Source organism: Emys orbicularis, chromosome 1 (assembly GCF_028017835.1).
Source record: "Emys orbicularis isolate rEmyOrb1 chromosome 1, rEmyOrb1.hap1, whole genome shotgun sequence".
NCBI classification, from domain to species: domain Eukaryota; kingdom Metazoa; phylum Chordata; order Testudines; family Emydidae; genus Emys; species Emys orbicularis.
Window position 1 is genome coordinate 212,340,676 of NC_088683.1, and position 25,562 is coordinate 212,366,237.

General features: G+C 43.1%; 1 protein-coding gene across 1 annotated transcript in view; it reads right to left on the reverse strand.

The window, feature by feature from the left end:
- The window catches only part of LOC135875153 (amine oxidase [flavin-containing] A-like), a 36,017-nt gene extending 12,770 nt beyond the window's left edge, over positions 1-23,247 (reverse strand). The window contains exons 1-4 of the mRNA XM_065400150.1: positions 23,155-23,247; positions 21,086-21,223; positions 1,582-1,686; positions 222-313 (exon numbers count right to left, since the gene is read on the reverse strand). Of these exons, the coding sequence (XP_065256222.1) occupies positions 222-313; positions 1,582-1,686; positions 21,086-21,223; positions 23,155-23,247 (428 nt within the window). The remainder of the gene's footprint in view (positions 1-221; positions 314-1,581; positions 1,687-21,085; positions 21,224-23,154) is intronic.
- Between the last annotated feature and the right edge of the window lie 2,315 nt (positions 23,248-25,562).

A 25,562-nucleotide genomic window follows, 5' to 3' on the forward strand; every position in this document is an offset into this window, starting at 1 on the left:
TTCAGAAACTTCTAATTTGTCAGGCTCATTCTATATTTTTAACTCTCTCCTCTTAAGAGATTACAATCCCTTTTCCCTTTGTGTCATCTGCAAAACTGCAGTCTGACCTGACCCACTTGAAGTCAATAGGAGTATGATCAAGACCTCCGTAGGTGCACTTTACACCCCATCATATCATGTGCCAAGGAAGCTAGAGGATTTTAAAGTAAAATGTTATCTACTTGGTCCAGCAAATTTTGTCAGTCAGCTCTTTCATTGTCATTTTGTCCCATTCTGCAGCATGTGGGGCCGCCCAGGGTGCATCAGCAGGGATCTACAAATGAAGTCAAAATATTAAACTTAGTGCATAGTATATTACTACCTAGTCATATTTAGTTTGCAGCCCCAGGCCTGCTAATATAGTGGGTCAAATTTGCTCCCACTGACTGGTACACTGGTGTAAATCTGGACTCTCTCTCTGTTTCCTCAATAGATACACTCTTGCAAACCCAGAGTATAACTGAGGGCAGAATGTGGCCTTTTATGAACACTGTAAAACTGAACAACACATTTAATGATGATCTGCTGCCTACAAGTCTCAACACAGGAATGCACTACTGTTTATTTGAATCTTGTCAAAAGAAAGGTATTATCAGAGATTTCTGGGAGAAAGCATGCAGTATAGGTACATCATAATGCATGTACCTGATCCTGCAAAACCTTACACATGTGAGTAACTTGTCCTTGTGTTAGGAAAGTTATAGATGTGTGTAAGTCTTTGCCAGATTGGCCCCCCGTTCAATAGTAGGGTTATGGAACAGTTGACAGATATTTGAAAGTTTGGAATCCTCTGCAGGGATTTTTTTGCACAGTGGATGGTCAAGAATTTTAAAAGTTCCATTTCTGAAGCATTTACAAATTTTGATTTTAAAAATATCACCGCTCTGAACTAGCCATCTTACGCAGCTGCCCATGAACATCAATATAATCATAACAGGTATTTCTAGGGAGAGATAGTAAGCCTCCACGCCCCTTCCCCCCCGCCCCCAACTCCTGGCATGGCCTTCCTGGACCTTCAGTAGGGGTAAGCAGGTGCTAAGCACATCTGCTGCTTTGCCCCATCCTTGAGCACATGGGCAGAGTCTTGACTTTGCCTCTTTCCCAATACATTGGACAGCACAGCTGTGCCACCACAGGAGGTAGTACTCCCCTACTGGTCTGGATTAGTAACATATTGCTATTCTCCCCAAGCCAGGCAGGAATCTTACCTCTGTGACGTACAGTGCTTTTCCTGGGGCCCTGCAGCTATACCCTTTATAAAGGGTAGACTGTTTAAACACAGTCTAGTCCTCCATGGTCCAGGGTTTGACATTTTTAAAAGTCCTTTAGTAAAATAGCACATTTCAGCCTCCAATCTTTAGCCATAAAATCACTTCTACCCTTTCAGTGTACGTGCCCTGATATTGTTCAGTGTTTGTGGTTGTTGTCTGACATGCCATATGGGAATTCTGAAAGGGTTTTTCTGAACCTATTCCCTATGACACCAAGACCGATGGTGTAATCTCATAATAGATATATATGCAGTCCGCATTTATATCATACCTCTTTCCCCATTTCATCCATTGTCCTCCACAGATTGTTATAATCCAGGTAAATTATGGGATTCCATACTGGAGGGAATGCACCCCGGAATGGGTAGGACTTCCCCTGAAATGCACAAATAAAGGTAACCAACTGAGATACAACACAGAAAATGGATCAAGGCTTCGCGGCAGCACAAATTAAACAGAAATTGCAATTACCAAAGCAATATTATAATTAACTTTCAACCCAAAAATTCTTTGTAAATGAATCCTGGGCAAATTTCTGCTGTGAGAAATGCTGATCAACAAGTAGGCCAGGTGACAAACAAGAAAACCAAGTTGTCTTAATTGGATCCCAAAATTCAGTTTTTGTAGCATCTGGTTTCAGATAATAGAGCAGATTTCAGCCATGCCTGAGGGCTTGTCTACACATAGAAATAATCTGGAATAAAGTTGGGTGTGACTTTAAAATAGATTAGCGATTCCTGATTAACTCCATGTATGGATGCTCTTATTCCAGAATAAGAATGTCTTAATGCACAAAATAGCCACACACAGGAAATAGCTATTCTGGAATAACTCCTCAGGAAGACAAGTCCTAAATGTTAAGTATTCCTTGCTGCTAAGCCTGTTACTGATGGTTGAAACTGAGACGATTTGGGGTTCACACTGAGCAAGCAACCAAAAGTTTGGATAAACTCTAAGCTTCAGAACTATCTGAATATCTTTGACTGCAGTCACCAATCATCAGTCACTAGGCTTAGAAACTTGGCCATATTCCTTTGTGATATGATGCATCCTGAGACAACACTAGCATCAAAAAAATTCTATACCAAAAACAAACCAATAAAAAAAAACAACCCACAAAAAACCACCTCCAGATGTTTTTGGCTTCAGAAAATAATTCTTGTTATGAATACATACAAAAATGGATATGCCAGGAAACGGCTGCAGTTATACAGGCTACTTCAGATGACCCCGAGAAATAATTAAAATGAAAGTACATACAAGAAATGACATACATTTGAACAGCTGGTTCTCTTGACAGCTCTTATCTGGAGCTGGATCAACAGCCAACATTTTTTCCTTACCAAATCATTTTGAACCTGCTCCTGCTCCTATTGAAATCAATGGCAAAATTCCCACTGACTTTGTGTTGTATGGGTATGCCCCCTCCTAATACCAAAACCCTACAAAAGGCCATTTCACCATCCGAGTTGGTGAGACTAGTAAAGAAGCCAAACCTCAAGATTTAGGGTCAAATTATGGCTGTCCTAATGTAGATGTACTGAGATGGGAGGGTACAGGAGGCAGCTATAGTACTGCACAGGGAGGGTGGGGTGGGCTCTCCTGGCATAGCCAGTAGCATTTTATCCCTCAGTAAGGTGTAGCCATGATCCTCCTATCTCCACACAATGACTTGAGGCCAAAGGGCTGCTCTGGGATGGGATGGGGAATGTGGGCTATACCTTTGTCCCAATTGTAGCAAGAGCTGGTTAGTGAATGTGCTGTCACAGCAAATCTAGGTGGTACAGTGCCAGCTCCTGGCCCAGGTAGGTATAATGCCTAGAGCCACTGTCACCTCCTCCCACTCTCAGTGCTGCTCAGGCTCCAAAAGTCCTTAAGGTTTTGATTTTTTTTTCAAATTATGTTGGGCAATTGAAAGAGGACTCACTCCCTCTGGGTACTGATATGAAACTTGTTTAGCTCAGAGTTCTTTTGTACACATTCTCAACCATCTGGGCCACAATTTCTCCCCCATCTTTTTTAGGAGCGAATGGGGTGGGAATTGCTGCCCATAATCTCTTCTCCACATCCCTCCAATGTGGCTGCAGTATGTGCACTTGCTGCTACTAGAATAGAATGAATGCTCCCATGAACCAGCTGCAAGGTAGTTATTCGGATCAAGACAAACTGCTTCCTCCTTCTCTTTGGGCAGCAGCTCTGAAGTGGAATTTGGAAGAGAACAAGCTGTGCTGTAGGATGGAGCAGATACAAATGGATGGAAGCTGAATCATGATGTACTGGCTAGTACAGCAGACGTCCTAGCTTGGTAAACTGATACTATTCATAATGGATAAATGCTATAGGAAGTATAACCACAGTTATTTGGTTTTTTTAAAATCTTTCTTACTGCTTTGTTTAAAACAAAAGTTATCATACTCTGTATTTGTGGAGCTTAACTATTATTAATCAGGACTCTAGATGCCTCTCACACACACTCTCTCACCATAAAACAAAGTGAATGCAACTGAGAGGCAAAGGGCAAGGTATAAGTTCACTATCTCATTGCCTTTAAGATTAATTATTACTGAGGCTACAAAGCCAGGTATTGCAACGCAGAGGTCACAGCGAGGGAACGGGCAGAAATAAACTCTCCCTTCAGAATGAATGACAATATGAAAACTTCCCACAGCTCTATCTGCTGCACGAATAGAAGGTGGAACAAACCTTACCCAACTCTTAGCTACAGAAAGCCAAGATAGAGACAAGAAGGAGGTACTTTCTCTTTGAAAGAAGCTCGGTTTCTGTTTACTGTGTAATAAAGACCCCTTTTCACACAACCTGGCAATGTGGGTACTGAACTTCCATTGGGAATGGACTAGCTAACATACAACACCTCACATTTTAAGCCTATTTTACTCAATCCCAGAAAGTTTTTTTTTTTTTTTTAAGTTTTAGAGTCACTTTTGTGAAAGTAGTTTCAAAATAAATCCCTCCCATCCCTTATTTAAACCAAGGCACTCCTTTATCAGTGTCCACTGCAAGAGCCAGAGAATACTAGTTCACAGTAACTCTAGTATAGGCCTTTTCCCAAAGCAGCTCTGCCAATGTTAGCTGTTGATTCAATTGAATTAGGCAGCAAAATGCTCAGATACTCCAAAAACCTCTGCTCTGATTTACTGCAGTTAACTCTGAATGTGCCAGAGAGAATCTCCACGCTCTCTAGCCATACTGGCTGCATCTACACTAGTGTTCTCCTGCACATTTCCCACGGCTGCACTAGCCCCAGTTCAGCTCCACTGGTAGGCACACTGGTGCTAGAGCTAGTGCTGACCGGCTGCCAGTATTTTAACCACCATGTAATGTAAGCCTGCTCAGAGCAAGTCTAGAAATGTTTAGCATTATTTCTGACACTCATTTCTTCTTTTATTATCTACTATTATTGGTATTGCAGGATAGTGCCTAGGAGCCGCAGTCTCAGACCAGGACCTCATTGTGCTAGGTGCTGTACAAACACAGAACAAAAGGATAGTCCCTGCCTCACAGAGCTTACAATCCAAACACTGAAATTATTGTGCTTTTATTTATTTTCTGTTGCTAAACTGAGGCAATAGCACTGGCTTGATATTGAACAGCTTTTGGTAACTGATTGGAATTTTAATGGTATTTGGGGGGCCAAATCCTGGGCCCTACAAAGTCAATGACAACATTTCTATTGACATTGGTGGGCCGAGGATTAGACTTTGGGTGAGGTGTTTGATCAGCAGCTCTGAAGACTAACTTCTTCTGCTGACCTACAGCATTGAAAGCCTGAGCAGGGAGGACCAGCTGCACCAGCACAACGAACACCTATGGTGTGTGTGACTTGCCTTTGAATCCCAACAGAGCTCTGGCACAGAAGGAATGCTTCCATGCCCTACCCTGGATGTGACAAACTGGCTCTCTAAAGAAAGTAGCAGAAAGGATCACTGGGGTCCTTTAGTTACTTCCTTTCACCTGCTAAACTCTAGCGATTCTAATCACAGGGGCTGGATCTTTCCCTCAGAATTACTCCATTGTTCCCCACAAAGAAAGGTAGAGGTGTGGCTGGGTAGGTGTGGTGCTGGTGACTTCTACAGCAATAACCTTCCTGGTCGGCCTGGACCCTGTGGAGAGACCTCAGGGAAGTCTGGGATCTGTAGATGGCGAAATGATGTGCTGTGTTCAGGAGGGGGGGAAGAGTCAAGCGGGATGCACCTATTACTCCCCTCAAACCAATGAATTAGAATAGTGGACAATTAATACAGTGTGAGGCTGTGTTCTTCTGTGCCAGGGAAAGCAACTTCAGGAGGAGTTAGATCCTGGAGGAAGCAGCAGCTGGGGAAGTCCTTGACTACATGGCTCCAATGGAGCCACACTGCCAGGGAGATGGTGGGGCTGGGATTAGAGATCCCTAAATCTGGCATGTAGACACAGGACCTCCGTGCAGAGGGGAGGGATAGCTCAGTGGTTTGAGCATTGGCCTGCTAAATCCAGGGTTGTGAGTTCAATCCTTGAGGGGGCCATTTAGGGATCTGGGGCAAAAATCTGTCTGGGGATTGGTCCTGCTTTGAGCAGGGGGTTGGACTAGATGACCTCCTAAGGTCCCTTCCAACTCTGAGATTCTAGGATTCTACTGGAGACCTCAGGAGCTCTGTGGAGCATGCGGGACAGGGGGGAGGGAAGCTGCTACTTCAACCCAAAGGACCAATACTAGGAAATCTCCAAGGGGGAAATCATTGATCTATCTATGCAGATGCTTATCCTGGTGCCCATCACTGTAGTTTCTGAACATCTTCCATCCCCATGCCACCTTCTTGGAAGGGGGGAATCCAGGCCAAGTGGTTATTGGCCCAAGAGTTTACATAACTGCTTTTAAAATTTGCCACATCCCAAGCAAGGCATCAGTGGAGTCTTTGTTCTTTACAGAAAGGTTCATTGCAGTGAGCAAGGGTTGAAATTCTCATTTTTATACTAGTTATAATGTTCTGGGTGGATTACCTTGAACTACTGTTTCCTTAACTGAAAAGCAAATAACCTACTGGCTTGGCTCCCGAGCTAACAGTCTGGCTGCCTGACTAACCCACAGAGTTTATTTAATTTTTCTTTCCCTAGGGTGTTGAGCACTTTCCTACTGACTTTTAATCCTGCTGCCTGCCTGCCTGAATTACCTCACACCAAACAAAAGAAAACAATCTGATGCTCCACAGCTCAGTGCTTAACAAAAGCAATTTGGAGAGAAGGTCTCTGTTAGAGCTGCACTGTGCACATACAGGGCTAAACGGTGGCATTTAGCCCTGGGTAGGATGCACTTTGGAGCCATCCCACCCCAAGCAAAGTTCAGGGAAATGCAATCCCACCCTGAGCTTCAAGATGTGTAAGGGAAGTGCATAGCTGCACCCACCTTGAGGATGGCACGGCCTACTCCTGTCTGCTGATCTTGGGGGGGGGGGAGGGGCGGCGGGCAGAGGTGTGTGTGTGTTTTGAAACCTGTCTCCTCCCCCACGCCTCCTTTGGGGCAATGTGCACCCCGGTGGTACCTAGAAGGAGCAGCCCCTGTGCTCCCCTGAATGCAGGGACTGACAGTGTCCTTGGGCCTTGCACAATGCACACAGGTGGGGCTGGAGGGGTGGCTCCTTACGCCATCATGCCCTTCTTCCCAAGTGCTCGTGCATAAGGGACAAGGACATTCAGATTTAGAATGTCTGTCGTTCCCCTTATTGGATCTGATTCTGCAGTTCACAAATCTCTACACAGACTTGCTCACACCCTCACTGGCTGCACTTTCATCATTTATTCTTAGGATACATCCACACTGGTAGCATACTTGCCCGTGTATGGAAACAGACATGCTAGTTCTGCTTGAGCTAGTGCACTAAAAAGTAGCTAGGGGCAGTTTGGGCCGCGATTTGGGCTAGCTACCAAAGGATGTACCCAAAAGGTCTGCGAGGGTTTGTATTCAGGCAGCGAGCCTGAGCTGCCACCCATGCTACCCCCAGCTACACCGCTATTTTTAATGTGATAGCTTGAGCAGAGCTAATGTGTGTCTGCGTACCCGAGCTGGGAAGCATGCTCCCAGCTGCAGTATAGACGTATCCTTAGTGTGGAGGAAGCAGCTCTATGTAAGACACCATGCTTTACATACAAACGATTGCCATTTGCCAGAAGTTCATATGCCTTGAAAATGCTGAGTAAATGCAGCACAACCAAATTAAAAAAACCCAAAACCCCTGATTTTGTATATCAGTGTGAATGCTGCAGACAGACACAAATAGGTTGCACATTTTGTAAGAGGAGCTTCATTTAACACCACAGCAAGGCACCAACTGTTACGATTTCTAGAGGCTCCTGTTCTACTGACATGAAAGTGAAAATAGAGGATAATGGGACTTTCAAGGAAAGTAACAGATATCAGACCAAAAAAAAAAAAAAAAAAAAAAGAACACTGTCAACTAAATCTGTGAAGGAAGAAGTCCCCCTATTCCCCCTCATTCCTAAAACACTCTTAATGGCCATAGGGGACAATAAATAAAGAACAGTCTTGCTGGAAAGATAGCCTAGTAGCTAAGCAAAATCTACGTACCAAAGCCAAATATATTTAGCATTTCAGGATATGAACTAGCTTTTGACTCATGTTGGTTGACATGGTAACAAGTGGCGTTCTTTCTATAGAAAAAGGGAGAACAAAAAATGGGAAAAGGACAGACAGACAGCAGGTTTGGATTTGGATTTTTCAGGTACACCGTGGCTGCAAAGGAAATCCATCTACCAGTGAAAGCTCATGGTTCTTTAAAAGTGCAATTAGTATAATACACTTTAAAAATTCCTCCCCCAGAAAGAAGTTCACAGAATGTCTTGGAGTACTTTAAATCCCTTTAGTTGCTTCCTAGCTAAATTCCCTTGCTTCTAAATTAAATGATTCCAAGCGATATCCTAGAGCAAAGCCTCCTGACTCATGTGGGAAATTGCCGAATAAAAAAATCTCTGAATCTGTGGTGGGGCATGAATGGTTGAAACTGTCACAGCAAAGTCTAAAGCTGGCTTGGGCTTCTTGAACAATCTGTCCATTCCCCTCTCTGATCTCAGCACAGTTGGAATGTGAACTTCAGAGACAAGCACTTGGGAATGGAGCTCCCTGTTTAACCACAACTAAACAAACAGTGTGACAACCCTTAGCTGATAGAGATACTATATTACAGTTAAAGAGAAATGTTTTCAATCTTTCCTCTGAGTGCTTTCCGTTCAAATGTGGAACTTGGTAGCAAACCCACAACTGACAATTAATTAACCTGGTAATTTACATAGCAAATATTTTCCAGATGAATAAAGGAATTTCATGCCCATAATTCTATGTATCAAATAGTCTGCTGACCAACTCCACATTATCTGGGATTTAGATTCCAGTAGTACCTACAATGTGCTAGGTGCTGTCCACACCCATGAAGACACAGCCCCTGCCCTGAAGAGCTCATAATTTAAGAAGCCAAGAAACATATGAATGGGAGGGAGAGGGATAAAACATAAAAGCAATATATATATTAGGGTGACCAGACAGCAAGTGTGAAAAAACAGGACAGGGTGTGGGGGTAGGGGGTAATAGGAGCCTATATAAGAAAAAGACCCCCAAATCGGGACTGTCCCTATAAAACCGGGACATCTGGTCACCCTAATATATATTGCCTTGAAAGCCCCTCAACCTAGTCAATATTAGGTAGCTAACTTCTTGTACGCATCACAGGAGAAATGGATTTTGAGAATGGATTCAAAGGGAGATAGTGTAGTTGCCATTTGACAATGTGATATAACACAAAATCCCAAGGGAATAAAGAAAGAGAGTAATGGATATCCCAGGGGGAAAAAGCAAGCAGTTGAGGGCTGGAATTGCGGGGAGGGAGAGAGAAATAGACCAAGCTGTCAGGTTCTGTCCTAGTGTTTATGTGCCTCCCACAAAGACAAGGGGGATATCTGAGATTGATATGTCTACTCTTGGAGCTTGGGGTATGATTCCCAGCTCAAGGAGACATACTTGCACTAGCAGTCATTGAGCTAGTGCACTAAAAATAGAATGCAACCACCGCAGTGCAAGTGGCAGGAGGGGCTAGCCACCCTGATTACGTGCCTGTCAGAGACTCATGGTATGTACTTGGGGTAACTAGCCCATCTTGCCACTCTCACAGCCACAGCTACATTCTATTGTTAGCATGCTAGCTCGATGAGAGCTAGCACCAATATGTCTCCTTGAGCTGGGAATCACATTCCCAGCTCCAAGTGTAGATGAACCCAAGGTTACATGAGACAACCAGTTATGGGTGGGATCTTTGTGCTACAGTGCAACACTGAATGATGATACACTGAAGGAGGACGAGGAGGAAGGGGAACCACTGATAGAGAAAGTTCTGATTGTTCTTCTTTCCAGCCCCTGGAATAGCAATCCTACTGGAGAAAGGGAGGCTTTATTTATTTAGCACCTAAGGCAGTCGGCATGTTAAGAACTTAATCTGCTTTCTGTTGCTCTGTTCTGAGATTTCAGGAGCCCCACATATAGAAGAAAGGTAGCTCAGCAGGATTGCAAGGCCAAATCCAGGACTAGCCCACAGCATGTAGGATAGTTGACAAGCTTGTAATTCTGCTTCTTATTCAGGAACACACTTCTACAACAAAGAAAGCTTATGGGAGAAGCATGGCCATTAGCTAAAGCACGCATAATGAAACCTGGGACAAAGAAACCTGGATCTACAGTGTCAAAATGGATTTAAGGTATGAATTCATGTATCCTATTAGAGGCTCTTAGCACACAGAGGACAGGCAGAGCCATTTAAGAAGCAAAGGGGCCCATATTTGAGTTTAAATTAAACACAGTAGGCTAGATGGTCAAATAGTGCAATCAGCATAGCTTGACTGAAGTCAATGGAGCTATACCAATTTACAGAGGCTGAAAATCTGGTCCAATTTATTTTGTAAGCATTGTAACAAACGTGGAGCTGCTATGTAATAACCTAAGAATATTGAGATGTAATAATGCTATAAATACTGTAGGAACTGATATGTAATAATCTAAGAATATTGAGATGACAATTTTAGGAACACTGTATGTGAGCTGCTCAGTGAGGGGAAGTTATTGTGCAATTGGGTTAAGACTTTCCTGTATGAATGTACTGAGCTAACTTAAGTGGGAACTGGGGGGAAAAATAAATAGGACGAAGACAATGGCCCAGATATGGACACTCCAGCACACACTTGCAAGGCAATGGGCAAAGCTATCTACTTCAAGGACTTTGAATCCTTCTCCAACAAAGTTGCAAGCCTTTTTCTGCCAAGACTAGGAATTAATAGATCAAAGAGCTACAAACAGTTAAAAGATGACTTGGTCTCTGGGACGCGGGGTGATCACAAAGACTAAGCAGCTTTTAAAGGAGACTCTCCATGAAGCAGGGGGAAAGAAATGGATTGAGAGTTAAGGGAACAAATTATGCAAACCCTAGAAGTCTCAGGAGACCTTTAGAAAGCTTAGAAACACCAGCATCCCCTTGTGAAAGATGGTAAATGCCTGGTAGGCTAGACATATACGTAGTATGTTTTATAGTTTTTAAGATCTGTTTTTTCTTAAATGCTTTGGTTCTAAATAGGTAATATTTTGCTTTAAGGAAGCTGCCTGGTCATTGTTTACTACTGTCACTGCTCCCAGAGGGAACAGAAATGCAGGGTGTGAGCCTAAGTCAGGCCTGCTGAATTAATCATCGTGGATCACTGGGGACTGCAGCTAAGGCCTGATCTGAGAATGAAGAAATCACGTGATTCCACCCCAAGAGAGAGGTGATGGCTAGAGGCTTGAGACCTGAGAGGAGGTGAGCTCAAAGAGATCAGAAGGGGTCAGAAATGCAGTTAGCCTTGTGTCATAACTATAAAGGGAAGGGTAACAGCCCTCCTGTGTACAATACTATAAAATCCCTCCTGGCCAGAGACTCCAAAATCCTTTTACCTGTAAAGGGTTAAGAAGCTCAGGTAACCTGGCTGACACCTGACCCAAAGCACCAATAAGGGGACAAGATACTTTCAAATCTTGGTGGGGGGAAGGCTTTTGTTTGTGCGCTTTGTTTTGGGGGGAGTTCGCTCTTGGGACTAAGAGGGACCAGACATCAATCCATGCTCTCCAAATCTTTCTGAACAAGTCTCTCATATTTCAAACTTGTAAGTACAGCCAGGCAAGGCGTGTTAGTTTTATCTTTGTTTTCTCAACTTGTAAATGTACTTTTTGCTAGGGTGTTTACCTCTGTTTGCTGTAACTTTGAACTTAAGGCTAGAGGGGGTTCCTCTGGGCTCTTTAAGTTTGATTACCCTGTAAAGTTATTTTCCATCCTGATTTTACAGAGATGATTTTTACCTTTTTCTTTAATTAAAAGCCTTCTTTTTAAGAACCTGATTGATTTTTCCTTGTTTTTAGATCCAAGGGGGTTGGATCTGGATCCACCAGGGAGTTGGTGGAAGAGTCTCTCAAGGCTACCCAGGGAAGGGAGTTAGCCCATTTGGGAGTGGTGGCAGTGGACCAGATCTAAGCTGGTAGTTAAGCTTAGAAGTTTTCATGCAGGCCCCCACATCTGTACCCTAAAGTTCAGAGTGGGGAAGGAGCCTTGACATGGTGGCAGAGCGGTGGGATAATTTTAAACCAAAAGCCAGTAAGATTTTTTTTTCTCCTTTCTAGCTGCTTAGAAAGCAGAGCTGAAGGTAGATGCATATCTTATCTCTCCTTGCCTGAATGCAGAGGTGTTAAGTTTTTTTAACAAGGGTCTTTGTTAAGAGAAGGGTTCAAGCAGTGAGCAAACAGCTGGCAAAAGGAATTTACAAGCTGAATTGTTTTTTTCTTTCTACCTCTCGGGTATAGCTAGTTAGAAAGTCTCTGTTAACTAAGCAGCCCTGAGCTGAGTGCATCCCAGTTTCAGTGAACTGCAGAGGGGTGTGGCCCAGCACAAGAAAGCAGGAAAATGAGTACCAGTGAAGCAGCAAACAAACTAGAACTGGCTAGACTGGAAGCAACAGAGAAAGAAAATGAACATAAGAGATGGCTAGAACTAAAACAATTAGAAATTAATGCAGAAAAAGCCAGGGAAGAAACTGCTCACAAGAGAGCTATGGAGCAAAAAGAAAAAGAGATGGAGGAGAGAGAAAGAGAGAGGAAGCATGAACTGGAATTAGCAAGGGCTAGGCCGGATATACCAGCCAACCCTAGCAACCCTTCTCCAGGTACCACTTCCCATCCCAGAAAATTCCCCACCTACAAGGCAGGCGATGATACTGAGGCCTTCTTAGAAAATTTTGAAAGGGCCTGCCTTGGGTACAGCATCACTACAGACCAGTACATGGTAGAGCTGAGGCCGTAGCTCAGTGGACCCTTAGCAGAGGTGGCGGCTGAAATGCCTAAGGAACACATGAACAGTTATGAACTTTTTAAAACCAAGGCCAGAATCAGAATGGGGCTAACACCTGAGCATGCCCGTCGGCGGTTCAGAGCCCTAAGGTGGAAACCAGACGTGTCATTTACCCGACATGCCTACCACATTGGGAAAAATTGGGATGCCTGGATATCAGGAGCAAGTGTTAAATCTACAGAAGAGTTGCCCTTCCTAATGCAAATGGAGCAGTTTTTAGAGGGTGTTCCTGAGGAAATAGAAAGGTACATCCTAGATGGGAAGCCCAAAACTGTAACCGAGGCGGGGGAGATTGGAACCAAATGAGTGGAGGTGGCAGAAAAGAAAAAAAACTAGTAGCAGTTGGAGCGAATATCAGAAGGGGCAACCCGAAACAAAACCTTACCACCGGGGACAACCCAAGGCCCCACCTACATCCCAAGGGAAACCCCAGACGCCTTCTCACCCCACCACACCTGTCTCCACCAATGTTTACATTTAAAACATCGCCCCGGTGATACCTTAGCAGGGAGATGTTTTAAATGTAATGAACTGGGACATATAAAGAACCCCAAGAAGCCCCAAGAACCCCAACCGATTACAGTTCATTACACCACAATCACACCAAAGATCCCCAGGCCCAGATGCCTCTCAAATACCCTCGGAGCGAAGGGAAACCTTGAGAGTGGGCGGAAAGAAGGTTATCACGTGGAGGGACACTGGGGCACAAGTGTTGACTATCCACCAATCCCTAGTGGACCCCAAACTCATCAACCCGGAGGCTCCGGTGACAATTCAACCCTTCATGTCACACTCTGTAACCTTGCCTACAGCCAAGTTACATGTCCATACAAGGGCTGGTCAGGAATGTGGACTTTTGCAGTCTATGACAATTATCCCATCTCCATGCTGCTGGGGGAAGACTTGGCCAACCTTGTGAAGCTAGGCAAGAGGGTGGGAATGGTCACCTGCAGCCAGGCTAAGCAAGCTTTCACACCCATCCCTGTTCCTGAGCCGTCCACCAGGGCCCCGTCTGCGTTACCAGAGACCCAGACAGAAGTGGTGGAACCGGATCCCCTGCCAACGATTGCAACAGCCGTAGTAGATCCAGTCCCAGAGACCCAGCCAAAGCCAGTCCCAGAACCGGAACTGGCAACACAACCAGCACCAGAACCACTGCCAGCACTGAGTACAGCGTTTGCAAACCCGTCTACAACTCCAACGCCAGAGGGCACCAGCGAGCCTGAACTGGCAGAAACAGTAGTTAACTCTACCCAAGAGGCTCAGCCAGAGCCTGAAATACCACATAGTGCACCAGCGGACAGCAGTTCACAGTCAACGGAAACAGCCCCAGCACCTGCATCGCTTCCAGAGGGACCAAGCCCAAGTCAACAGACCAAGGAGGAACTGATGTCTCCAGCATCAAGGGAACAGTTCCAGGCCGAGCAGGAAGCAGATGACAGCCTTCAGAAAGCTTGGGCGGCGGCACGGAGCACCCCACCGCCTCTCAGCTCTTCTAACCGATCCCGGTTTGTTGTAGAACAAGGACTTTTATACAAGGAGACTCTTTCTGGTGGGCACCAGGAAGACTGGCATCCTCAAAGACAGTTGGTAGTTCCCACTAAGTATCGGGTAAAGCTCTTGAGCTTAGCCCATGATCATCCCAGTGGACATTCTGGAGTGAACAGAACCAAAGACCGGTTGGGGAAGTCCTTCCACTGGGAGGGAATGGGCAAGGACGTTGCTAATTATGTCCGGTCTTGTGAGGTGTGCCAACAAGTGGGAAAGCCCCAAGACCAGGTCAAAGCCCCGCTCCAGCCACTACCCATAATTGAGGTCCCATTTCAGCGAGTAGCTGTGGATATTCTGGGTCCTTTCCCAAAGAAAACACCCAGAGGAAAGCAGTACATACTGACTTTCATGGATTTTGCTACCCGATGGCCGGAAGCAGTACCCTTAAGCAACACCAGGGCTAAAAGTGTGTGCCAGGCATTAGCAGACATTTTTGCCAGGGTAGGTTGGCCCTCCGACATCCTTACAGATTCGGGAACTAATTTCCTGGCAGGGACCATGAAAAACCTGTGGGAAGCTCATGGGGTGAATCACTTGGTTGCCACCCCTTACCACCATCAAACCAATGGCCTGGTGGAGAGGTTTAATGGAACTTTGGGGGCCATGATACGTAAATTCGTAAATGAACACTCCAATGATTGGGACCTAGTGTTACAGCAGTTGCTTTTTGCCTACAGGGCTGTACCACATCCCAGTTTAGGGTTTTCACCATTTGAACTTGTGTATGGCCGCGAGGTTAAGGGGCCATTACAGTTGGTGAAGCAGCAATGGGAGGGGTTTACGCCTTCTCCAGGAACTAACATTCTAGACTTTGTAAGCAACCTACAAAGCACCCTCCGACACTCTTTAGCCCTTGCTAAAGAAAACCTAAAGGATGCTCAGGAAGAGCAAAAGGCCTGGTATGATAAACATTCCAGAGAACGGTCCTTCAAAGTAGGAGACCAAGTCATGGTCTTAAAGGTGGTCCAGGCCCATAAAATGGAAGCGTCGTGGGAAGGACCATTCACGGTCCAGGAGCGCCTAGGAGGTGTTAACTATCTCATAGCATCCCCCACCTCTAACACAAAAGCCTAAGGTATACCATGTTAATTCTCTTAAGCCCTTTTATTCCAGAGAATTAAACGTTTTCCAGTTTACAGCCCAGGAAACAGATGACGCTGAGTGGCCTGAAGGTGTCTACTACGAAGGAAAAAGTGACGGTGGTGTGGAAGAGGTGAACCTCTCCGCGACCCTTGGACATCTGCAGTGACAGCAGATCAAGGAGCTGTGCACTAGCTTTGCGCCCATGTTCTCAGCCACCCCAGGACGGACCGAACGGGCATACCACTCCATTGACACAGGTAATGCTCACCCAATTAGAACCCCACCCTACCGGGAGTCACCTCATGCCCAAACTGCTATAAAACGGGAGATCCAGGACATGCTACAGATGGGTATAATCCGCCCCTCTAACAGTGCATGGGCATCTCCAGTGGTTCTAGTTCCCAAACCAGATGGGGAAATACGCTTTTGCATGGACTACCATAAGCTAAATGCTGTAACTCGTCCTGACAACTATCCAATGCCACGCACAGATGAGCTATTGGAGAAATTGGGACATGCCCAATTCATCTCTACCTTAGACTTAACCAAGGGATACTGGCACGTACCACTAGATGAACCCGCCAAGGAAAGGTCAGCCTTCGTCACTCAGGCAGGGGTGTATGAATTTAATGTGCTCCCTTTCGGGTTGCGAAATGCACCCGCCACCTTCCAAAGACTTGTAGATGGTCTCCTAGCGGGATTGGGAGAATCTGCAGTTGCCTACCTCGATGATGTGGCCATTTTTTCTGATTCATGGGCAGAACACCTGGAGCACCTGGAAAAAGTCTTCGAGCGCATCAGGCAGGCAGGACTAACTGTTAAGGCTAAAAAGTGTCAAATAGGCCAAAACAGAGTGACTTACTTGGGGCACCAGGTGGATCAAGGAACTATAAATCCCTACAGGCCAAAGTGGATGCTATCCAAAAGTGGCCGGTTCCAAAGTCAAAGAAACAGGTCCAATCCTTCTTAGGCTTGGCCGGATATTATAGGCGATTTGTACCACACTACAGCCAAATCGCCGCCCCACTGACAGACCTAACCAGAAAGAAATAGCCAAATGCAGTTCAGTGGACCGATGAGTGTCAAAAGGCCTTTAACCAGCTTAAGGCGACACTCATGTCTGACCCTGTGCTAAGGGCCCCAGACTTTGACAAACCGTTCCTAGTAACCACAGATGCGTCTGAGCGGGGTGTGGGAGCAGTTTTAATGCAGGAAGGACAGGATCAAGAATTCCATCCTGTCGTGTTTCTCAGCAAGAAACTGTCTGAGAGGGAAAGCCACTGGTCAATCAGCGAAAAGGAATGCTACACCATTGTGTACGCGCTGGAAAAGCTACGCCCATACTTTTGGAGACGGCGTTTCCAACTACAAACCGACCATGCTGCGCTAACGTGGCTTCATACCGCCAAGGGGAATAACAAAAAACTTCTTCGGTGGAGTTTAGCTCTCCAAGATTTTGATTTTGAAATACAACACATTTCAGGAGCTTCTAACAAAGTGGCTGATGCACTCTCCCGGGAAAGTTTCCCAGAATCAACTGGTTAAAAATTGTTCTTGGAATGTGGGACATATTGTTAGTTTTTATATAATCAGTAGTAGGTCTAAAGGTGCATGTGTCTTATTAACTCTGTTTTCTCCTAGAGCTCCAGGAAGAAATCACAGCCAGTGTGGAACCGGCTGTCCAACACTATCTGTGATTTGGGGGGCGTGTCATAACTATAAAGGGAAGGGTAACAACCCTCCTGTGTACAATACTATAAAATCCCTCCTGGCCAGAGACTCCAAAATCCTTTTACCTGTAAAGGGTTAAGAAGCTCTGGTAACCTGGCTGACACCTGACCCAAAGCACCAATAAGGGGACAAGATACTTTCAAATCTTGGTGGGGGGAAGGCTTTTGTTTGTGCGCTTTGTTTTGGGGGGAGTTCGCTCTTGGGACTAAGAGGGACCAGACATCAATCCATGCTCTCCAAATCTTTTTGAACAAGTCTCTCATATTTCAAATTTGTAAGTACAGCCAGGCAACGCGTGTTAGTTTTATCTTTGTTTTCTCAACTTGTAAATGTACTTTTTGCTAGGGTGTTTACCTCTGTTTGCTGTAACTTTGAACCTAAGGCTAGAGGGGGTTCCTCTGGGCTCTTTAAGTTTGATTACCCTGTAAAGTTATTTTCCATCCTGATTTTACAGAGATGATTTTTACCTTTTTCTTTAATTAAAAGTCTTCTTTTTAAGAACCTGATTGATTTTCCTTGTTTTTAGATCCAAGGGGGTTGGATCTGGATCCACCAGGAGTTGGTGGGAGAAAGGAGGGGGGATGGTTAATTTCTCCTTGTTTTAAGATCCAAGGGGTTGGATCTGTGTTCACCAGGGAGTTGGTGGAAGAGTCTCTCAAGGCTACCCAGGGAAGGGAGTTAGCCCATTTGGGAGTGGTGGCAGCGGACCAGATCTAAGCTGGTAATTAAGCTTAGAAGTTTTCATGCAGGCCCCCACATCTGTACCCTAAAGTTCAGAGTGGGGAAGGAGCCTTGACACCTTATTACTGTGACAAGTATGTTATATCTGGTATTATCCTACATGTTCTTTATAGGATTTTATTTATATAACAATGTTAGGCAAATCATTTACATGTAAGTATTTTCATAAATGGCATATTTTGAGTGTCATTAGAAAAATAAAATGTGTTTTAAAAATAATTTAAAACATGAAACTGTTTTTGTGCTTCCATGACTGGGTCTTCCAGGCATTTCATATCAGAAACTCTGTTTCTCAAGGCCCACTTCCAATTTTCAGCTGTTCTGTGTTTTTCTTCAGCGAGGAAGAAATAACATTCCATAAAACTGCTGTTTGTTCAATGAAAATGGCCACTTGCCCAAGCAGCAGGCAACTTGCAGAACGGATCAGCCATTATCTTGGTGTCACTTCATTTAAAGGGAAGAATTTATGCAGAAGTTCAAGGAAATAAAAAAGTAGGTAGTGTGGCCAAGCAGGCATGGGAACTGTCATTTTGTTTAGATGTGGACATAGCTAAAAATGTAAACTGTTGTCAGAGAAGTAGCTCTTTGTTTGGCATTTACTCTTTGTAGGGCTCTTTGGGGCTCAAAACCTATATGGGCGTTTCCCCCCCCTCACTTTACAAGGTTATATCAGAAAATAAAAAAATTAAAGAGCAAAGAACTTTCACATAATGCTGCTTACAGATGCTATAAATTCTGATTAGATTCACAAGAGTTTCTGAAAGCAGGATGCAAAAGATTGGACAGCCATCCAGAAATATTGAAGCGCTACAAAGCATATTTTCAAAAATAATTAAGTACCAAATGTGTCCTGTCTTAAAATTGCAACAGTCTGACTGAATCATGGGTGCTGGAAGGACGTCAAAAGTGGGGAGGAAACATGGGGTAGAAATGCCACTCAAATTTGGCATGGCCATCCCTCTATCATGACAATAGAGGAGGGGTGCCGCCGTTACTACACCCATCTCCAGTCAGGAGCCAAAAGGGGTTGGTGGAGCCCCTGAGCCCTTGCTGAGGTCAGGTTCTCAAAAGTGTGTGTGGGAGGCATGGTTCCCCTTGTTTAAAGGGGGGAGGGTGGCAATGGCCATTTGCTCCCCCCCAGCACCTGTGGACTGAATATATTTTACACACATTAAGAACATAAGTGATCTCTCTCCTGCCATCCATCTCCACCCTCTGACAAACAGAGACTAGGGACACCATTCCTTACCCATCCTGGCTAATAGCCATTAATGGACTTAACCTCCATGAATTTATCTAGTTCTCTTTTAAACGCTGTTATAGTCCTAGCCTTCACAACCTCCTCAGGCAAGGAGTTCCACAGGTTGACTATGCACTGTGTGAAGAAGAACTTCCTTTTATTTGTTTTAAACCTGCTGCCCATTAATTTCATTTGGTGGCCCCTAGTTCTTATATTATGGGAACAAGTAAATAACTTTTCCTTATTCACTTTCTCCACACCACTCATGATTTTATATACCTTTATCATATCCCCCCTTAGTCTCCTCTTTTTCAAGCTGAAAAGTCCTAGCCTCTTTAATCTCTCCTCATATGGGACCCATTCCAAACCCCTAATCATTTTAGTTGTCCTTCTCTGAACCTTTTCTAATGCCAGTATAGCTTTTTTGAGATGAGGAGACCACATCTGTACGCAGTATTTAAGATGTGGGCGTACCATGGATTTATATAAGGGCAATAAGATATTCTCTGTCTTATTCTCTATCCCTTTTTTAATGATTCCTAACATCCTGTTTGCTTTTTTGACTGTCGCTGCACATTGCGTGGACGTCTTCAGAGAACTATCCACGATGACTTCAAGATCTCTTTCCTGATTAGTTGTAGCTAAATTAGCCCCCATCATATTGTATGTATAGTTGGGGTTATTTTTTCCAATGTGCATTTCTTTACATTTATCCACATTAAATTTCATTTGCCATTTTGTTGCTCAATTATTTAGTTTTGTGAGTTCTTTTTGAAGTTCTTCATAGTTTGCTTTGGTCTTAACTATCTTCAGCAGTTTAGTATCATCTGCAAACTTTGCCACCTCACTGTTTACCCCTTTCTCCAGATCATTTATGAATACGTTGAATAGGATTGGTCCTAGTACTGACCCTTTGGGAACACCACTAGTTACCCCTCTCCATTCTGACAATTTACCATTTATTCCTACCCTTTGTTCCCTGTCTTTTAACCAGTTCTCAATCCATGAAAGGATCTTCCCTCTTATCCCATGACAACTTAATTTACGTAAGAGCCTTTGGTGAGGGACCTTGTTAAAGGCTTTCTGGAAATCTAAGTACACTATGTCCACTGGATCCCCCTTGTCCACATGTTTGTTGACCCCTTCAAAGAACTCTAATAGATTAGTAAGACATGGTTTCCCTTTATAGAAACCATGTTGACTTTTGCCCAACAATTTATTTTCTTCTGTGTGTCTGACAATTTTATTCTTTACTATTATTTCAACGAATTTGCCTGGTACTGATGTTAGACTTACCTGTCTGTAATTGCCGGGATCACCTCTAGAGCCCTTTTAAAATATTGGCGTTACATTAGCTATCTTCCAGTCATTGGGTATTGAGGCTGATTTAAAGGACAGGTTACAAACCATGGTTAATAGTTCCGCAATTTCACATTTGAGTTCTTTCAGAACTCTTGGGTGAATGCCATCTGGTCCCAGTGACTTGTTACTGTTAAGTTTTTCAATTAATTCCAAAACCTCCTCTAGAGACACCTCAATCTGTGACAATTCCTCAGATTTGTCACCTACAAAGGACGGCTCAGGTTTGGGAATCTCCCTAACATCCTCAGCCGTGAAGACTGAAGCAAATAAATTCATTTAGATTCTCCACAATGAATTTATCATCTTTAAGTGCTCCTTTTGTATCTCGATCGTCCAGGGGCCCCACTGGTTGCTTAGCAGGCTTCCTGCTTCCTGCTTCTGATGTACTTTTGCTATTACCTTCTGAGTTTTTGGCTAGCTGTTCTTCAAACTCCTTTTTGGCTTTTCTTATTACATTTTTACACTTAAATAAGAAAATCTTTGTTTCAATTGCCAATAAATCAAAATAGAAAAGCAATATCTACTACAGATAAATGCATACTGAACTACCAAAGAGGCATTTTAGACAGGACTCTTTTTACAAATGACAGTACTTTTCAAAGTTCAACATTCTCATTAGCTGTGTGCAGAAAAGAAGATTTAAATCTTACCTTCACATAATGGATAAGACGCTCTGCTACATTGACTTTATACGTCTCTATACCCAGTTCCTTGGCCAGTCGGAGGATCCGGTTTTGTGTAGGTCCTATATACGCTCCACCAACGTCTACATAGTTAACGTGCTTGTTCTGTCAAAAGAAAAATGGCAAGAATTAGAAAGGCTAGAGGATGGCCTGCAACAGAAAGCTCTAGGAACTGGAAGGTGGTCTTAGATATTGCAAAATCTCCTCAATGACCTCTGTCCTGCACCCGTTGTGGTCAATGACAAAACTCCATTGACTCAAACAGGTACAGGATTGAGTCAACAACAGAATTCAAGAGGCCCTATTGTCTCACTGTTCATTTCCTGCCAGAGCAAAGAAAGTTAGCGCCTGATTCTCCACTGCGGTCTACATTATGTAGTTATTTACACTTGTGCAATGGTGCAAAGTGAGTGTCAAACACTGCTAAATTAGAATTCTCCACGCCTTAACACAGTCGTGCCCAAATGTCAATGAGTAGACAAGGTGCAAAGCAGTGGAGAACCAAGCACATAGTTCTGATGAGGAGGGTTATGAGACACATAGAGGACTATTACACAGTGACGAACTGTGAGCTCATGGTAATCCTGTCATGACAGTTTGATAATTATTGTTTTCAGTATTTCAATATAGTTTTCCCTATTGTCTTTTTAATAATTTGAGGTTCTTAGCATACAAGATGCAATGTTAAAATCTAAATAAATGGCCATTAAAAAAAATTTATCCCTACCTTTTCAGAATCCATATTGTACTGTGTTTCTGTACTGAAAAAGAGGCTCCCCCAATCCTTGCAGAAGGTTTCCTCTATTAATACTGAAACTGAAAATCGATCTGGTAGCAAAGCTTGCCGTCTCTATCTAGATACTTACACGGCCCCTAGCTCTGTTGCATCTGAGCACCTCACTAGGAGTATTTGAAAACAATAATTCCTTCTCCAGCACCATAGGACTGGGATATAATACAGTGTGAACATGTAACACCGCTGCATTAGTGACTGGCAGTGAAGGAGCTCCAGGCAGAACTTTGATCATCATCAGATACACTTGGGAAGAAAGCAAAAAGTAAGAGAGACATACTATTGTTAGCAGGCTGATTTCCCAAGACAATAATTCTGTTCGATTTTGTTTATAGCAAGTGTTTTAAATCAAGTATTTTTAATGTCATAGAAGAAGGATGTAGTTTATGTGCTTGGGTTTCTAGTACAATGGTTGCTATTGAATACTAATATTTATCCCCAGTTACCACACAGCAGTGTCTGACATACTTAAGCATCTCTCTATATTTAGATTAATAGCTGCAATATTTGTACATCACAGTGTGGTATCTCAGGTAAATGCTTATTTTGTTAATGGCAACCAATGTAGTTGGGAAACAAAGTGCAGTACATTTCTGTAATAGTTTTGTTCCAGACAACCTTATAGGGAAATGGCATTAAAAGAAACCTCTGAGCTGTAATGAAGAGCCTTATGTCACATTAATATTCCAGAGCCTTGATTGTTTCTTGTCACAGACCTGTGAAAGTTTTCATCTTCTATTGGATTGTACCCATGTAGAAAGAGTGCCCATTTGCCCTAAAACAACACCTTTGGTTCTTCCAAACATACATCTTTCTACAATATGATCCTGGCTGCGTACGGCATCTATAGCAACTCTGTATTTTCTGACATCATAACAATACCCAATGAGAACTAGCTATTATTGTATTGGCCTGGCAACTTCCTTCCACCGGCACATGTATATAAAGTAATAATGATTTGACTCTCCTCTGCAATGGACAGAAGTCTAACTTGTATGTGAAGGAGGAAGGGAATATTTTCAAATTCAGTGTCTGATATATGTTAAGCACATTGGCAACCACTGTACATGCCACGTAATCCAAATGAGATGTAGTGTTTAATAAGCAACCTTTACATTTATACCCATTTTGAAGATCCACATTATTCAGAACCTCCTCCTATCCTTAGCCCATTCTTGGCAATGGCAGAAGTGGCACTATGTGCCCACAAAATCAAGTGTTACTGCTGTCAAAAAGCACTTACCTTAACCGTGAAAGTCCTTCCTCCAACTCTGTTACGGGCCTCTAGAACCACAACACTAAGCCCAGATTCAGCCAGCAGCTTGGCTGCTGACATACCTACAGGAAAAAAAGAGACATCATCATTTTAAAGTATAAGACCTATACAGAGCAAGAAGAGCTTTTTAAAAATAACAAAACTGTGTGGTCAGAACTTTCCATACGGTCTCTAGAAGCCTTGAAAAGGCCTGCAAGCTTTAGCACCCTATTAAATGTGAAATGCATTTTCACTACAGAATCATCTGGTTAACATTAACTTTGAGTGCTCTGTGTAAAAAACACTGAGAGAGATAAAATCCCAAAGACTCAAGCTTCATTCTCCAAGGTTTTAAAAACTTATTAAGATTTTAGACAACAAGATATCAGCTATTCAGTGCAGGTACTGTTTCCTTCTATGTGTTTGTACAGTGCCTAAAGAGATAGGCCCCCAGTGTTGGTTGTAGCCACTAGGTGCTACAAATAATATATAATAATGATATATAGAATGACATCTCAGGAAAACAGCCTTTCCTATTTCTTCTCTCTCCCATCAACTCTCTGTCTCACTCCCGGCCACTACCTCCCATCCATAGTCAGAAGTAAACAGTATATTTGATGTAGGGATTTATTTTAATGCAGCAGGTTTTGGCCCTGGCAATCGAATTGGCTGAATGTGGATGCTTTGCAAGATAAATTATTTTCTCTTCCAGGTGATCTAATTATGAGAGCACATGATGGAGATCAGAGACACAGAAAAACCAATAGGACAGCAATCCTCTTTACTTTTATGAATGTGAACCAAGATTGTAAAAAACAATCACAAGTTTGTCAAACCAGATTATCCCACTGTTCCTTAGGCCAATTTGGCATAGAGCTTCTTTTTTTTTTGAAATATCGGAAAGACAGTCTTAGCTTTCCAAAAAGATACCCTGCAGTAAGGAACAGTAATTTAATATTCATGCTGGTCATACTCCTTAGAGATGTGATTAAAAAAACCACTGCTTATACACACACACACACACACACACACATACACACCCCTACCTCAAAAGGCCAGATCTCTCTCTCTCTCACACACACTCTCACACACACTCTCTCTCTCCAAAAGGCCAGATCATACATCATTCTAAGGCTGTGGACAGCATAACTGTGTGTTTGCATTTGTTCTGAAGACAAAATGGAATAATTCCTATAGCCCTTGTGCAGATGATCCTTTATTACATAGGTAGGAAAAACATTCATAAGAAAAAAAACATCAATCATTCTCAGAAACTGAGAAAGTTAAAATGCCCTGTTGTTGCATATATGAAATACGAGATTACTACAATTTCTTTCTTTCATAAGAATTGTTGGATTACTAGCAGATCATAGGGTGCAGTTAATTCTTCCATTCTCTTTCTATTCAATACTTAAAGTTTTTGAATGTAAGACGTATGCTAGAGGAACAAACATCTTCCAGACCTACCTCATTTCTCTCAACATTTGATTTTTTTTTTATAAACCACGTACAGCTTTTCTGCATGTCAGAGATTTCAAAGAACATTTTCATTTTTATTAGGAGCTCCATATTTTAAGTGCAAAAGGCTTTCTTCCTCCCCAACAGAGATACAGAAAGCACAGTGTAGTGTTGGAAACATAAACTGAATCTTCCTCTGTGTAAATATTTTTTGTATCAAGGGAGAGAGCTGTTCAGTTAAATAGATAATGGCTTCTGGGTTATCAGAAGTGGATTTTTTACATTCATGAAAGAGAAGAGGGAATTAACCTATACACAATGACATTAAAGAATCAAGACATTAAAGAATCAAAAAAGTATCAATAATTCTTTTTTGGAGATTTATCCTGTAGTCATAGTTCTGAGAAGAAAAAAATGTGCTGTGTTCTTATGTTACTCTATGACATAATAGTACTCAAACACTTGGTATTCGAAGTATTGTGCACCCATCATGTACTTAAAAGTTGTAATAGTTACACATTTATGCCTACAAAGACTTGAAATATTAGGACTTTCTATGTGGTTACGTGGTATGTACAGGATAAAAGCAATTGCTAGTTAGGAAGAATTATAGTTAGAGTGGGTTGGCTGCTGTAATTTTGTGGGCTAATTGCGTGACAGGTGCAAATCAATAAGGAGTACAAATATTAACCCTCTGTTCAGCAGGGAAGATGGGTAAGTGTGGCTGAGGAACTGTAACTCATTTAATCTTGTTTAATGTTACGCCTTTGCGCTACAGTCTTATATATAAGTTTCACTATTTTTAAAGCATGTGTCTATGTATATTTGAGTCCATTAGATGGTTTCATGAGGCGGTATGGGCTGCCCTGTGTCCATGTTTCATGGAAACAGTGACATAGATGAGAGCTAACTGGCTGAGACAAAATTCAGATAAAGCC